The following is a 14,515-nucleotide window of genomic DNA, read 5'->3' as shown; positions in this document are numbered from 1 at the left end:
ACAGGATCCATGTGGAGCTGAATGTGGCTCTAAGTCACCGTCGTTCATTCATGCTGTCGAGTCGACGGACGTAAGAAAACAAAGGAGGGGAAACGAGGATAATCCTTCAGGATCAGCTGTGTGTGGGTGGACATGAGTAAGTGCAGCCGGCACAGCTGCTCGCTCTTTCTTTATATTGTCTCTCCTAAACTAACACACAGACTGCTGGCCTGCACAGCGTGGTCTGGGCTGCTAATTGGACTATACATGCAGTGTATGTGAAAAAACATTTGGCATGTAGCTGCCTTTATCAACAGAATACAATGTGAAGTGTGAACAGTGGGTTACTAAGCCGCTCCACGTACAACAAGATTTTTTTTACACTTGTCCTGCATACATGTTTATTTTTTACATCCCAGTTTAATTTGTTCCAAAGAGTTACAATGAGTCACCGAACCTGATTTGTGATCAGGGAGGGCTACCGGCAAACATCACGTCACTTGAACATGTCACTACTATGGTGGCTCTACAGCGTCGGCTATTAAAACTCCCACTGCATGTTTAGCTAACAACGAGCCCACAGTGAACACAATGCTCCTGCATCAGTGGACATTTAGGCCTAGTCCACACAAAGTTTTCCTTCTCTGCTCAGTTCTCAAAAACATCTTTGTCCCCATGAAAAGCAAAAACGCACTGTTATGAGCATGCGAACATTTCCTCGCACATTCCTCTGCAATGACCATTTCAATTTTCAAGGTTGTCCATTCAGGCGCCTCTGCTCGTCAACATAGTGGGAGATTAACTGTGTATGTGTGTACGTGTTACATTACAAGCCCAAAAGTCCCTCAGAATTTTCCCCGAGATTAATATAGTAATTCTGATTCTGATAATGTGGTTAGGCATTGCTCCGGTCGATATGCCAGTTCAACCTGACACCTGACGCAGTGGTTGGTGCGCACGCCTCATGTATGGAGGCTGTAGTCTTCCATGCGGGCGGCCCGGGCTCGAATCCAGCCTGTGGCTACTTTCCCGCATGTCATTCCCCTCTCTCTCTCTCTTCCTGATTTCCGACTCTATCCACTGTCCTATCTCTACAATAAAGGCAGAAAAAGCCCAAAAATAAATCTTAAAAAAAAAAAAAACTAGCAGACGCACTGCTCATACGATAGCTATCCATTCACTGTGCTTGTTTACATCCAGGCAGTAGAGTCAGGAGAAGGCCCATTGGCCGGGGCTACAGCCGGTCTCTGGCTACAGTCGTGGCTAGTGGTGGACGGCTGAGGTATAGCTTGAACATAATAATCGACTGCCACTGAGGGCGTACATATAGAAACTACTAGAATGTGTTTTACTGACTAAAAAGTGCAGTAAATATGTTCCTGTCCCTTTGAATTTAATACAAGTAGCTTTTATTTCCAGATAAGGAAACTTATAAACATGGATGAATGACTCGAAGACAGACAGATGAAGCATTTCTCTTTGTCCTGTTGAAGAGTAAAGCCTCTGCAGACTGACGGGCAGGGAAATGGCAGACTGAAAGTGAGATCTGAGGAGCCTGAGAGACTCTGCTGCGTGAGTCCAGTGTCAACCTGACTGAAATGGCAAACAGCATGGAGCATGGACGACTGTGGCGCCGCACCATGCCACTCTGTCCCCTCTCACTGAGATATATGACACGCTGCTCCCCGTACTGATGATGTATTTATTCATTACTCATTGGACACTTAATTTCTCAAGATAACAAGCAAAAAAGGGGATTTTTTTTAAAACTGCAGCAGATAGAATAATAGTGTATCCTTCCTCGGGTAATCAAGCTTTTCTGTTTCCAGAGAACGCAAAGTGAGGGTTATGTTCTCAATGCAAATCCACTTAAACAGGCCGTGAGCCAGAGAGGGATTTACAGCACAAAACAACCTGACAATGAGCAGGAAAGCACTCTGAAGGGGTTTTTGGAAAAGTGCTCATCCTTCAGATTTCTCTCCAGCAGAGAGTGCTTCATGAGCTGCAGGTCGAGGGCTCGGAACAAACGAATGAATGAATGAAACGGGACAACGTGCTCTACAGTGCAAGTCCTGCTGTGGCCTTTAAACCTGTCCATGCTCCGTCTACCTTCAGCTTGTCACCAAATACTGTCACAATAACAGTTTCCATATGGGTGTTCTTGTTGCATCATGGCTTATGTTTACTCTGGCCTCATCACTCATTCACTGCTCAGTGAACAAAAAGAAACAACTTAGTGTAATAACTGGTTCTGCTTGATCAACAGATCACATTACAGCTTCTGGCTTTTCTTAACACCCGCAGATATTTACTGAAGGTAGAGTCTGCACCCGGGGCTGTTTGTTTAGTTTGATACTACAGTATCTGCTATAGATCGGCAGACAGTCCAAAGTGAGACAGATGCAACAGACAGAGTAATCGTCCATCTCCATGTTTTGACTATATTAATGTGACCATTCGAGAATATTCAAAATATATCAGATGTGATCTACCCCTTGATAAAAAACAAGAGGTGCTGCATTTACTCAAAAAACAAGGAAGGAAGCTGCCAATGCAAATACAGGACTGGTGTTGAGGAATGAGAAATGCAAATGAAGAACAGAAGAAGGCTGTCTTTTTATTGTTGTCTTACAATTAAAGTCCAGTCCATAAATTATAAAACTCTGTCATTGTTTACAATGTTGTGATTAGGGTTGTCAGGATATCTGAATTTTAAACTTTGATTTGGTACGAGTAAGAATCAAACAATATCGATAGCTGTATTGATACCATGGCAACAATAATAGAAGTCTAAACAATAAAAGTGTGATTTATTGTCTTGAATAACTAAAAATGGCACCCAATCTCCTGCACACTGTGTAAAAGCACAAATACATTGGCAACGTTTGAGCGACACACTATTGCCAATCTGTTTGTGCAATTTACTCAGTGCTCGCTCTCTCTTTTGCTTTAAAAGATAATTTTGAACTATCTTTTTTTAAAACATTGATGTACATATATAAACAACACAACTTCAGAAGGTCAACACTTCTCCATTCCCTCCTTTTGAATGTCAATTAAATGTCATAAATCATTATCCCAAACCAAAATGAAGATTCCTGTACTCGTGCACTCTGAGTCGGTGGATGTAAAACAGGCTGAAACATCTTGCATGCACAGCTGCAGATGTTTCTGTTTTACATCCTGGAAGGTCTCCCTTTAGCCTTTTTCAAACATGCACTACTGAAAATGTCTAGAACATTTCAGACAGGTTGCCTCTGCCATCCTGAGCTGCTTGTTCGCACATGCACCTCACAGCAGGAGACTTTCACTCTGTCACACTGGAGAGGGGGACATCTCTGCAGGCAACAGATGCCTTGTCCATATGCATCTTTCCTTCTTTCTTAATTTAAAGACACACTTCATGTGGACATGGAGTAAACAGGATGCTGTGGAGGGCAACTAGAGTCTGATGCTATGATGACAGCGCTGTGTGATTGGACATATTCACAGTATCAACGAATGAGTGGGAAAAAACCTTCCTGCAAGCAGAGAAGCAGAAAAAAGTTTGAAGCAGCTTCAGTATGTGCTCAACAGTTGTACTGGTCACTCACCGGTAAAGTGGTTTAAACTGCATCACCATAGCCCGCTTGCTAGCTGGTTCGCTGTGGATTTTCCTGAATATTACCCGCTACATTCACACATCTGCTCACCTGACTTCATGCTAAAATTTCACTGAGGGGCTGGCAGGAAATGTTGGGGTAAAGTTAGGGTAAAAAAAAGTTAAAAATTAGGGACATTTTCAGGAGCTGTGTGCATGTGAGAAAACACCATAAAGCTAAATTAAAACAGATTTAACACTCTGAGGAGGGGGGGATGGGTGATAAAGATACTAGCAATCCTGGTAAATGATAAGTCTCGTGTTGTTGGAAGGCATCCCCGCTGATAGATTAGAGGATTTGATTAAAACAGACAATTGGTTCCCCACTCTGCTCTGAAGCCCACATGCTGTAAACCTCTTCCTTTGATGCTTGGTACAACCTATGTGAATCCTAATGTCTTTCTTTTGGTGTGACGCTTCCTCTTCAAGTCGTGCACATCTGCTGTGATGCAACATCCAACCTGTCAAATGTTTTGTGATTGTTCTTCCTGTTGATAAGATGCACACGTCTTGATTGCAGGATGAATCTCAGAGCATGAACATGCAAATAGTTTCCCCCATAAAATGTGTGAGCAACACCGTAAACCCGCTGTGGAGTGGAGCAGCTACCTCAGAAGGTGTGTCACTGAAGGACAGCAGATAAAAAGTGGGCAGAGTGTAAACTGAACTTTGTCCTGCATGTAGGAAACAGTGTGAGGTTTGCAGAAGGAAACAGTAATATTTGCCGTTTACAATGACGTCATTTAAACTCTGCTCTACCCAGGCTTACACACACTCATGTGCAGAGTAATTTTCTGCATCAAACCCTGATGTTTTTCAAGCTTTGACTCATTAAGTATTGATGTTCAGAGCCTCGGGCAATGAACGACCATAGCAGGAGGCAAATGATGAATGAAAAGCTCTGACGGCCTTGATGGCTATTTGCACAAACAGTGCCTACACAAACCGTTCACTGCACAGCAAAGAAGTCGACATTACACCAGACACTAATAGCTTTATTATGCATCAGAACCTGTACATTCATTTGTGTTTGTGTGTGTTCGTGTGTGTGTTGGGGGGAGGGGGGGGGGGAGGTTCTGAGTACAGCTTTCAAAAGGAATCATTACAACAGGGCTCTGAACTGTGTGTCCTGCTTTGTTGCTCTTGAATTCACTTCCATTGAGTGCAAACATAATAATGATCATTTCCCAGTGGAGGAAAAGACAAAACAAAAACAAAGCTTTAATAAAAGGTTGTTACAGATTGATTGGCTCTTCACTTTAGGAAAAAGAAAAAGAAAAAGAAAAGAGCTGATTGCAGGCAGGTCTGCAATCAGCTCTGGAGTGTCTCCTGAGTGACCTTTATTCATGACCCAAGGTGAAGTCCTGCGATTCAGTCGTGTCACTCAAACAGAAAATGTGACTTCATTCAAAAACCAGTGAGTGTCAAAGGATGACAAAAGCAGATGTAGTGTTTTTTAGGGACAGTATGTCTGAATGTACGGCCTTGTTGTAACCCTTTTTTTCACCTTTATAAGATAAGACAGCTGAAGAGAGAGGGAGGAAATGTTTGGGAGGAAAGAGTGGGGGACGACATGCATTGTTTTTCTTTTAACCTTTCCACTCATGCCATTGTTTCAGACCTTTAATCGGCCCTTTCTTCTCTTTTGATTCCTCCAGGATCCCCGAACAAAGCACAAGTTTAAGATCCACACCTATGGGAGCCCCACGTTCTGTGACCACTGTGGCTCCCTGCTGTATGGCCTCATCCACCAGGGCATGAAGTGTGACTGTGAGTTTACCTCCTGCAACTTCACACTCTTTTAAAACACAACATTTTATCACATTAAATTACCCCATTGTTACAAATATAAGACTTTATTTTCTAATGAAACACATCTGAATAAAAATGGGGTTGTCTTATATTTGGAGTGTAGACCTCTTTATGCCATCACACGTTCAGACAGAGCAGCTTATCTGTCAATCCAGAGCACCGCCCATTACTGAGGCAGGCTTTCACTCAGCTGCAGAACCAGGGCGGGACAAGAAGATCGCTCAGAACCAAGAGTCTCAAAAGTCAGTCAGGTTAACCGACAGCTGAGGCAGACTTATGACGCTAATTTTAAGATGATGGTTATCTATGTCAAGCAGCCATTAAATACAGTGTTACAGAGTGTTGTGACAAGAAATGTCATTGCCAAAAAGACCGTCTTAAAAATGTTAACAGATTTAATCTAACTGTGGACCTTAAAGTGGCTTTCAAGAGACTGACAGGAGAGAGTGTGAGTATGTTCTTGAAAACAGAACGAAGGTACGCAGCAGCTGCGCGCAGACTTCAGAGAAGCTTTTGTCTTTTCAGCGCTGTGTGATTAACTTAAAGAAAACCCTCATACCCCCTGATCAGATGGATAACGCTGACCAAACACCTGTATTTATCCAGATGCCAACATCTGTCAGTGAACAGAAACATCTTATATTCGGACACATGCAGTACGTTTAAGCTCCAGCAAGGAACTTTGTGTTGTGTTGATTTTGGCGCCCCCTGTGGACAAAGCAGCACCTCTTATATGTTTGCTGGTTTCATCCATTACAAAGTGTTTTTAACAATAAACGTGTTCTTGCTTTCTTTTAGCGTTTAAAAATCTATGCGGTGGAGATTCCCCTTAAGACAGTCTGTGTATCGCTTTGTCTGACACCTAGCCTGCGTCAGCGATTTCAGACATTAAAATAATAATAAGAAATAAGTCTTTATGCTGATTACCACATTTTCTTTGAATCTCAGAGAGAAAATGTGAGAAGGTGTGAGACTGTGCCTTCTCAAGGCATCAAAAAAGTTACACTATGGTTTTTTGGTACTGGAGAAAGTTTAGAAGAATTGCAGAGAAGATCCCCGCACTGTGATTCCACTGGAATAAAAATAGAGATGTTTTTTTTTTTAAAAACGGGTCAACTCTGCTTAAACACTCAGTGCAGCTTCATCAGCTGTTGGTTATACGTTACCGTTGTTCATGTTCTGTGTATGGAGTCAGCTCTGGCCTAAAGTCGATGCCTGAACAATAAAGGACGTTTAATCCTGCACCGATCTGTCACAGAGGTCAATGAGGCATATGAAAATAATGGTTTGCTATGAGTGCCTCCACACATTACGTTCTGTTCCAAAGCCACTCTAAAGCATCCCTCTCCTGATGAAAAAGCCTTTTGTTCCTCTTCCCTGGATATTATAGACCCGTGCATGCCCCCCTCCTCCTTCACTTCGTCTCATTTAAATCCCACCTCGTCTATTTTAGCTCTGCGACTGCGTATGTTCGCACCCTGAATAGGCTCGCTGTCGTTATTAATATCCCTCGCTCACTCTCCCTCCCTTTAATCTTATGATGATAAGGGATTAGTCTGAATGTCTTAATGAGCTCCTAAATATATCATCCCCCACCTGCTGCAGACCAGTAATGCCTGGTGATGGCTCCGGGCGGCGCACAAATAGAGACGAGGAGCGATAAATTCTTTTGGCAGATTGACTGCACTTCTAATCACACCACAATACCATCACACTGAGATATTTTTAAACACCAGAGAGCCACAACAGCGAAAAAAAACACACGATCTAAGCATCAGCAGAGCTAGTTTGAATAATGTTTCACCTACTAACCTGGTGGTGTGATGATGTAATGTGTGGCTACATGTGGGTCATAAACCTTTTACCTCACAGCTCTGATTCTTTCATATCGAGCCAAACATTTATAATCTGAGGAATGAAATTGAAATATGTCCTTCTATATGTGAAATAAATCTCCCGGCTTACTGACTTCAGATATGAAGCCAGAGAGGCTGCACACATTACTCTTACTATACCGTGTTTCATTAAAGCTGGATGGTCCCTCTCCTCTTCAGCCTGGAGGACACTGCATCCAGGATTTCTTTTTAAGAAAGTCACATTCTGAGCCGTCAGGCCTCAGGACAGTTTTTCACTTTTTTAATGGGACTGGACCCAGAAAGGGCATCTTCCTGGATCTTGTATATAAACGGTTTTCAGTTTTTGCAAATGGCTTTGCATGGTGAAGGTCCAGCTCAAACAGTTTATTAGCCTGACTCTTTAACTACAGAGACATGTTTCCAGTTAACCATATAAACTGTGGGATGTTGCATTAGGTGTTGTTTCGACGTTACATCATTGTTGACACTAAAACTTTTTTGAAACATATTTTCAGCATCAAACTCAAAATGTTTTTTTTTTTGGGTTGCATTTTCCACAGCAAAAATTGTCGATGAGTGAGAGGCAAGTCCCACAGGACAGGATCAGGACAGGATCAGCAAGGAATTAAGATTCAGCTTTTTCCATAGGGGGCGCCAAACTCAACACAAAGCAGAAGTTCCTCACAGGAGCTTTAAACAAATGTACACAGTAAATCTGTTGTGAATTTTTGAACACAAGGTTCAAGGGGTTCTAGATTAGTTTAGTTTAGTTAGGTTACAGCTATCTGTGAATAAAACAAGAAAAAGGACAGAGTCTCATACACACAGAGGGCACTGACACACACACACACACACACACACACACACACACACACAAATACAGGCTTTTATATTCACATTAAGTGTTACAAATGCAACAGAAGCCAAATGTAAGAAAGCCTGAATCTTTTCAGTTAAGTTGGATTTGTGTAAAACAAAAGCACCAATATCATTTGTCATCTTTATTTCCCCTCATGTCTCTTTCTCTCATCTCCGCGTCCCTGCAGCCTGCGATATGAACGTCCATAACCAGTGTGTGATGAACGTGCCCAGCCTGTGTGGAACGGATCACACCGAGAGGAGGGGGCGTCTCTACCTCAAGTGTGAGGTCACAGCAGAGAAACTGCAGGTCACAGGTAGGCTTCATGATGACTTCCACACTGCACACTGTTCATTAGTGCACAACTCTACAGCTCCTCCTTTTCACGCATTCTATACACTTTGATTTTGTTTTTCAATCGTTACTTTTTCATTGGAGTATTGCATGCGTCTCTTACCCGTCTCTCTCTTTCTCCCAGCCTGTGTGAATGGTATTTGTGGCAGAAAATACTTCTTATTTTATATCCATTAATTATGTGTGTCACCGTAACCAAAGAATATTACAGGAATAATAATGAAGTGCGGCGGAGCGTGCTGCAGTCTACAGTCAGGGACACACAGAGGGACAGATGCATCTGATGAACGAGTGCTGGAAAGGTTCACTGTGTTTCGGGTCGATCTGTGCAGATGGGTACCTCACATCTGCACTGCAGACGTGCTGAGGCCGACTCCCTACCTCCTCTTTTACCTTGTTCAGTTAAAACTCCGCTACAGAAATGCTGTTTTAAAGCTTTTTTTTTTTTTTTTTTTTTTTTAATTCTTCTTCTTTGTTAATATTTCTTTGCACCAAAACACAGAGACATATTCTTTGTATCTGTAAACTTCTCAGGCAGTAACCTGGAGTCTCATTCTGATTCGTTCATACGATGAAGGTGATATCAGATGCAGTTGTCTTGTTGGGATTGTGAAACAGAATCAGTTTCAACACTTTGCCCTTTTTTTCTGCCGATGAATCCTGATAGTCTAATAACACGGAGACATTCTCCTTTTATCTCACTTTATCTTCAACGTGGATTGAACCTTGCTGAACATTAACCTTGCCTTTACTCATCTACAGTGAATTAAACACGGCCAGCGTTGTAACTATCAGTCTTTTTTTTATCAGTATGCAGCCAAGGTTCTACCCTCTCTTTGCACGAATCAATCGATGGAGCCTCTCCCGCTTAACATTCTCCAATAAAACACAATCTGCTGTTACGACATGCTCTGAAGGTAATCCTAATCCAAATCTATATTCCTGCAGCGGTGTGTGGTCTGCTGCGTGGGCCTGGAGCAGTGTCTCTTTTGAAACAGTCACGACGTGCGGCGTGTTGGCTGGAGTTCCTGATGTAACTGGCTCGTCTCTGCAAAGCGAGTAGCGATGCAGGACGCTTTAATTGGTGTCTCATCAGGATTAAACTAAAGACAGGATCTGAGTGCTGTGCCTCGTGAGCAAAGGGTCAGGGCTTTGCAATCATCTCTATCACCGTTATTCATTAGGAGGCTGTTCTGCTTGATCATATCCCAGCCTCTTCCAGCCGCTTTAATTACTGATGCCTCCTGTTTCAATGGAACACCTGGCCTGAGCCTGCCGAGTGCAGAAAAGCCTCTAATGAGATACTATTTATAGAGGGTTCCTAATGTAATGTGATGCATGGCGAGGTCCAGAAAGTTTGCGTTCCTGTTTCACTCTTTGTGCAGCCTTTTTTGGAATGCTGTTAAAAAAAGAGCAACTCTCTGAAAAGATGCACGTCATGTCAACGTTTAGGAACTCAGGTATTCAAAGCATGGGGTGCGCTTGTTTGAGGTTTTTAATATTTTGCGGATCATTATTATTATCATCTAAATTTTTTGGGGAAATGGGTATGTAATAAATTCAGTGTGCTGTTAAATGAGCAATATGTAACTCAGACACCTACTGTTTAAAATGGGTACTGCAGTCCAGATTCAAAACATTAGAGAGCTGTCTCCCCCCCCCCCCCCCCCCCCAGAGTTGATGCTCATGCAGGTTGTCATGTGTTGGACGCTGAAGCTTCAGTGTTTAGCCAGCTCTGCATCGTTCTGTAAACCTTTCTGTGTTCTAACCTCTCTACATTTTTCAAAAGCATCTCCAATATTGATCCTAGTTTGAGCACGTTTCTGCTCGTGGAGCTTATTAGAAACATGCAGAGGCTTTTTAGGTCGGGTACAATCACTTCTATCTGAACCAGTTCTCTTGCCCGCTTCCATCACTGCAACACCTGTTGGTTTGACCTGATAACTGCTCTCATATCTGACAAACCGAGGGGCGTCCAAAACGGCCGTGTGGGGGGGTGCCTTAAAACCGCCTACCTTCTCTGGTCCAAACAAATCCAGAGCATTCAGGACCAGAATCTAAAGTTAGAAGGAGGACATACTGGCTGCTGCATTGTTGTCAGAGAAGCCAGCACTTCAACATATCATGTTTCCTTAATGTCTGATCATATAGTAAGATCACTTTATCATTTCTCTCACTACACATCTTACTGATTGCTCCTTTAAAAAACATGCTTTCCAATGTGTTCTTTTTTTTGGCCATGTGTTCAAGTATCTAAACAGTAAACATGTTAAACACAGTCCAGCTCACTCCAGAACAGATTGAGTCGGTCAAATAATGCACAAATATTTATTCAAGATGGGCGGAGACCTTGAATTCCCCCCTCTCCATCTGCTCTTACCTCTGAAAATGCATGAAGCTCTAACAAGCCGGTCATCTGCTCGAACACATGTCAATCTTTATCCAGTTGATTCAGTTTTATTTTTTTCCTCTAAGTATTAAAGAAGCTGGGGCTGCAGGGATCGTGTTGAGCATATGGAGGCAGAGGAATATTCACAGTTAAAGAAGAGAAGTGAATGCTAAGTGAGACACAAACATACTGCAAAGAAAAACAGAACGCCTGAATTAAAAGATTTGTATCAAATATGTCAAAATACACTTGTGACATGAACTTGCATATTTTTCACTCTTGCATGCTTCCCCATATAAAACTGAGGGCCTGTCAAACTTAGAACAGCTGGCGGTGGTGAGGAGTTCTTGCTGTGTCTGTTGCTCAGTGGTAGAGTCGGTTATCTCTCAAGTGGAAGCTCAGGGGTTCGATCTCCCAAGCTCCTGCAGCCACATGTCAAAGTGTCCTTGGGTAGAACACTAAACCTAATGTGCTCCCGCTGCTTCTTTTGAGTAGTCCGAAAACCACAAAAGTCCATTCATTATTTTCTCCCTCTATCTGCTCCGTCTTAAAGTCTAATTCACAAAGCATAAAGCGCTAATTATATTCTAATTATAAGTTGCCCCGCTCTGTGCAATCTTCTTCTGTTTGGTGTCTGATTGTGGAAAGAAGCCATCATGCATCTTTACTCTGCAGGAAGCTGACCTCATGCTGACTGACTGAGAGTGTCACAGCACAATCTACAATCAGGCACGGTTAAAACCATCAGCAACATTTAGACTCATGTTTATCCCATTTTATGCAGTATGTAGCCCTAGTCTAAGTACACCGATATGTGAGATCACTTTTTTTTTGTCCTTTTACTGAGTTAGTCGGTAACATGTTTGTAACACTGGTCTACAGAGTGAAACAACTCACAGCAGTTTGGAGCTTTTCTCTTGTTGGGAACACATGTCATCGCCTGCTTCTAGTCACACTGTGTGGAATTGTCTTCCTGATGACTGAAATGTTTGTTTGTGACATCTCTTATCAAAAGTGTGGTGCAGTTACCACCAACTCTAAGGGGACGGCCATTTTTGTGCTCTACCTGCACATGGCTGTTTGTTAATTAGATGCTTTTTGCGATGAGGCTGATTTGTATAGAACGAGGAAAATGATTCCCCAAATGAATGCATAGTGGTTTAGTTAAATATGCCCCAAAGAGCATTGACGTACAGTTTGCTCTGCAGCTTATTTAAGGGTGCATTTAACCCTTTGCATATTTTTTGTTAAAGAGACGGTGACTTTTTGACTCATTTGCATACGTTCAGAAGCAGCACTATCTTTTTGTGAATCAGGCCCGCTGTCTATTATTTTACATTATAAGGTGTTGTTGTATAATACTGACTGCCTTTAACAAAATATCTGACTGTTATATCTTTACATTCATTCCTGTATATTCCAATTTTGCCTTCAATTTTGCTCTAACGTGGCTGCAACAGAGCGCTGTCAACACATGATAGTGAGGTGTGAGAACCTATGCATATTTCACACTTATTTAAGATCACATGCACTGTGTGTGTGTGTGTGTGTGTGTGTGTGTGTGTGTGTGTGTGTGTGTGTGTGTGTGTGTGTGTGTGTGTGTGTGTGTGTGTGTGTGTGTGTGTGTGTGTGTGTGTGTGTGTGTGTGTGTGTGTGTGTGTGTGTGTGTGTGTGTGTGTGTGTGCGTGTGTAGAATTGCTGAACCAGCCCACTCAGGCCAGATTGCATCACAGATTACATTAGCTGCTGTGTGTGCCTGGCAGACAGCCGGCCAAACTGAACTCTTATTACACGGTGCAGCGTTTAGCAGGGAGGAGTTGCAGAGGGAGGCCAGGAGGAGGAACATTATTGTCATTTTCAGAGACTGATCCTTTTATTAGGATGTGTATGTGCTGACTGTGTACTCGTTCATGCATTTCATCAACAAATAGTGTGTAGCTCATTGGGCTAAGTATCTGTTGATGGTACACGTTAACCTCCAAATCGTAGGCTGGCTGCTGTAAGAAAACACACACCCTGTCTCCTCTCCTACTGTACATGTTAACACGGTGTGTGTGCTGAGTACAGAAAAGGCTTTGGAGTTGTGACTTCAAAATGATGAGTGAAAGAATCCTCAGATGCACAACTTGAAGTGAACCTTCAGCCCAGTTTTCTGTTTCACTGGCTAGAGCCAAAATGTTCAGCAGGAAGTGACATGTCTGCCAAGGGAAGCAGCTGTCCTTTAAAAACCCATCGGTGCACCCGCCCACCAACTTAAACTCCACCATTACAGACAGATAGACAGACTTTGTAGTCATGAAATGGCGAAATGAAACAATGAGTCATTCTGAAACACAAGGGATATTTGTGCAGTTTCCAGAAAGACGAGTTGTGAGGGTGTTTTTTGTTGTTTTTTTCCTGTCGGGGTGATATGGAGACGTGATGGGGAGGTGCTGACGGAGACAAAACGAGTTGTGTTCCTCTCTGCTGAAGGACAGACGTAGCCCACCAACCCTGTCCCCTGCCTCTCAGCCCTGCTAACACACAGCTCCTCTCTGTCTGCTGTTTGTTTCTCAAACCCTATTGTTCATTGAATCCCTGCAAACACGCTCGAATGTGTGTGCATGCTTTGCGTCCTTCGGGAGCAAGTGAGAGACTTTGGTAATAATTACGCTCTCGGCTCGCTCCCTCTTCGACTCTACTTGTTCTGGAGGATTTAACATCCCTCCTCTCTCCTGCTCTCTTCTGTCCTCACGTATTAATCCCTGCTTTAACCTCTTTGTGAGACTCTTTTTCCTGCCTCTTGGTGCACATGCTGCTATGTGTTGCGCTGCAGTAGGAGTCGGTATGTGTTATATGTAGGTGCTGTGTAGGTGTGTGTAGGTCACGTCCCATGGATTGGTGAGTGGATATAGATGTGGGTGGATCAGGAAAGCCAGGTTTTACTTGTGAACCTTTTGGAGGTGTAGCAGCTCTCTGCAGAACAAAATGCTCCTTAAACACTCCTAACAGCTTCTGCAACCATCTTTATTTGGATGTATTACTTAAATGATCCATAACTTACCAGATCTAGATGAAAACATGACTTTAAATCAATGAAACATTAATGATTAGATCGGTCCAAGACTTCTGATACAGGGAGAAAAATGCATCCCATTAGTATCTATAATCATAAAAAGTTGTCAGCTGTTTTAGATTTGTTCTTCGTCTTCAGACGGACATGATTATTAGTTTCAGTCCAGGTTGTGTTAGCTCTTTTTCTAAACTCATGAAAAAACTTTCAGCATCTATCAGCATTTATTATCACAGAATGATTTTTGGCTTGTCAACATCTCGTCTCCTTCATAAAAGACGGTTGCTGACGAACATTAATCATCGTATTTGTCGTTAAAGAAATGAACACTGCATCATTTTATGAATACTTTCTCTTCTTTTTTTAAATGTGTTAAACTGTATTTTCTGTTCTGCAGAATCTTCCTTAAACAGCCTTCTAGGACGTGTAAGAAATCCAAGCCCTTCTGCATTACTCTTGTTCACATGTGTTATAACTTTAGGATGCTGAAATAAGCCCTGTGTACCATATCCTGTGCAGCTGCAGAACATTTTCATACCGAAGGTTTCACCTGAGCTTCACTCTTTTTGAGGCT

General features: G+C 42.5%; 1 protein-coding gene across 2 annotated transcripts in view; it reads left to right on the top strand.

The window, feature by feature from the left end:
* The window catches only part of prkcaa (protein kinase C, alpha, a), a 159,809-nt gene that overhangs the window by 78,893 nt on the left and 66,401 nt on the right, over nucleotides 1–14,515 (top strand). For both annotated transcript variants that reach the window (XM_065954545.1, XM_020640661.3), the window contains exons 4-5: nucleotides 5,278–5,389; nucleotides 8,334–8,462. In XM_065954545.1, coding sequence (XP_065810617.1) covers nucleotides 5,278–5,389; nucleotides 8,334–8,462 — 241 coding nt within the window. The remainder of the gene's footprint in view (nucleotides 1–5,277; nucleotides 5,390–8,333; nucleotides 8,463–14,515) is intronic.

Source organism: Labrus bergylta, chromosome 1 (assembly GCF_963930695.1).
Source record: "Labrus bergylta chromosome 1, fLabBer1.1, whole genome shotgun sequence".
Lineage (NCBI taxonomy): Eukaryota > Metazoa > Chordata > Actinopteri > Labriformes > Labridae > Labrus > Labrus bergylta.
The sequence above is the reverse complement of the archived record's forward strand: the minus strand, read 5'-3'. Positions and strand labels throughout refer to the sequence as shown.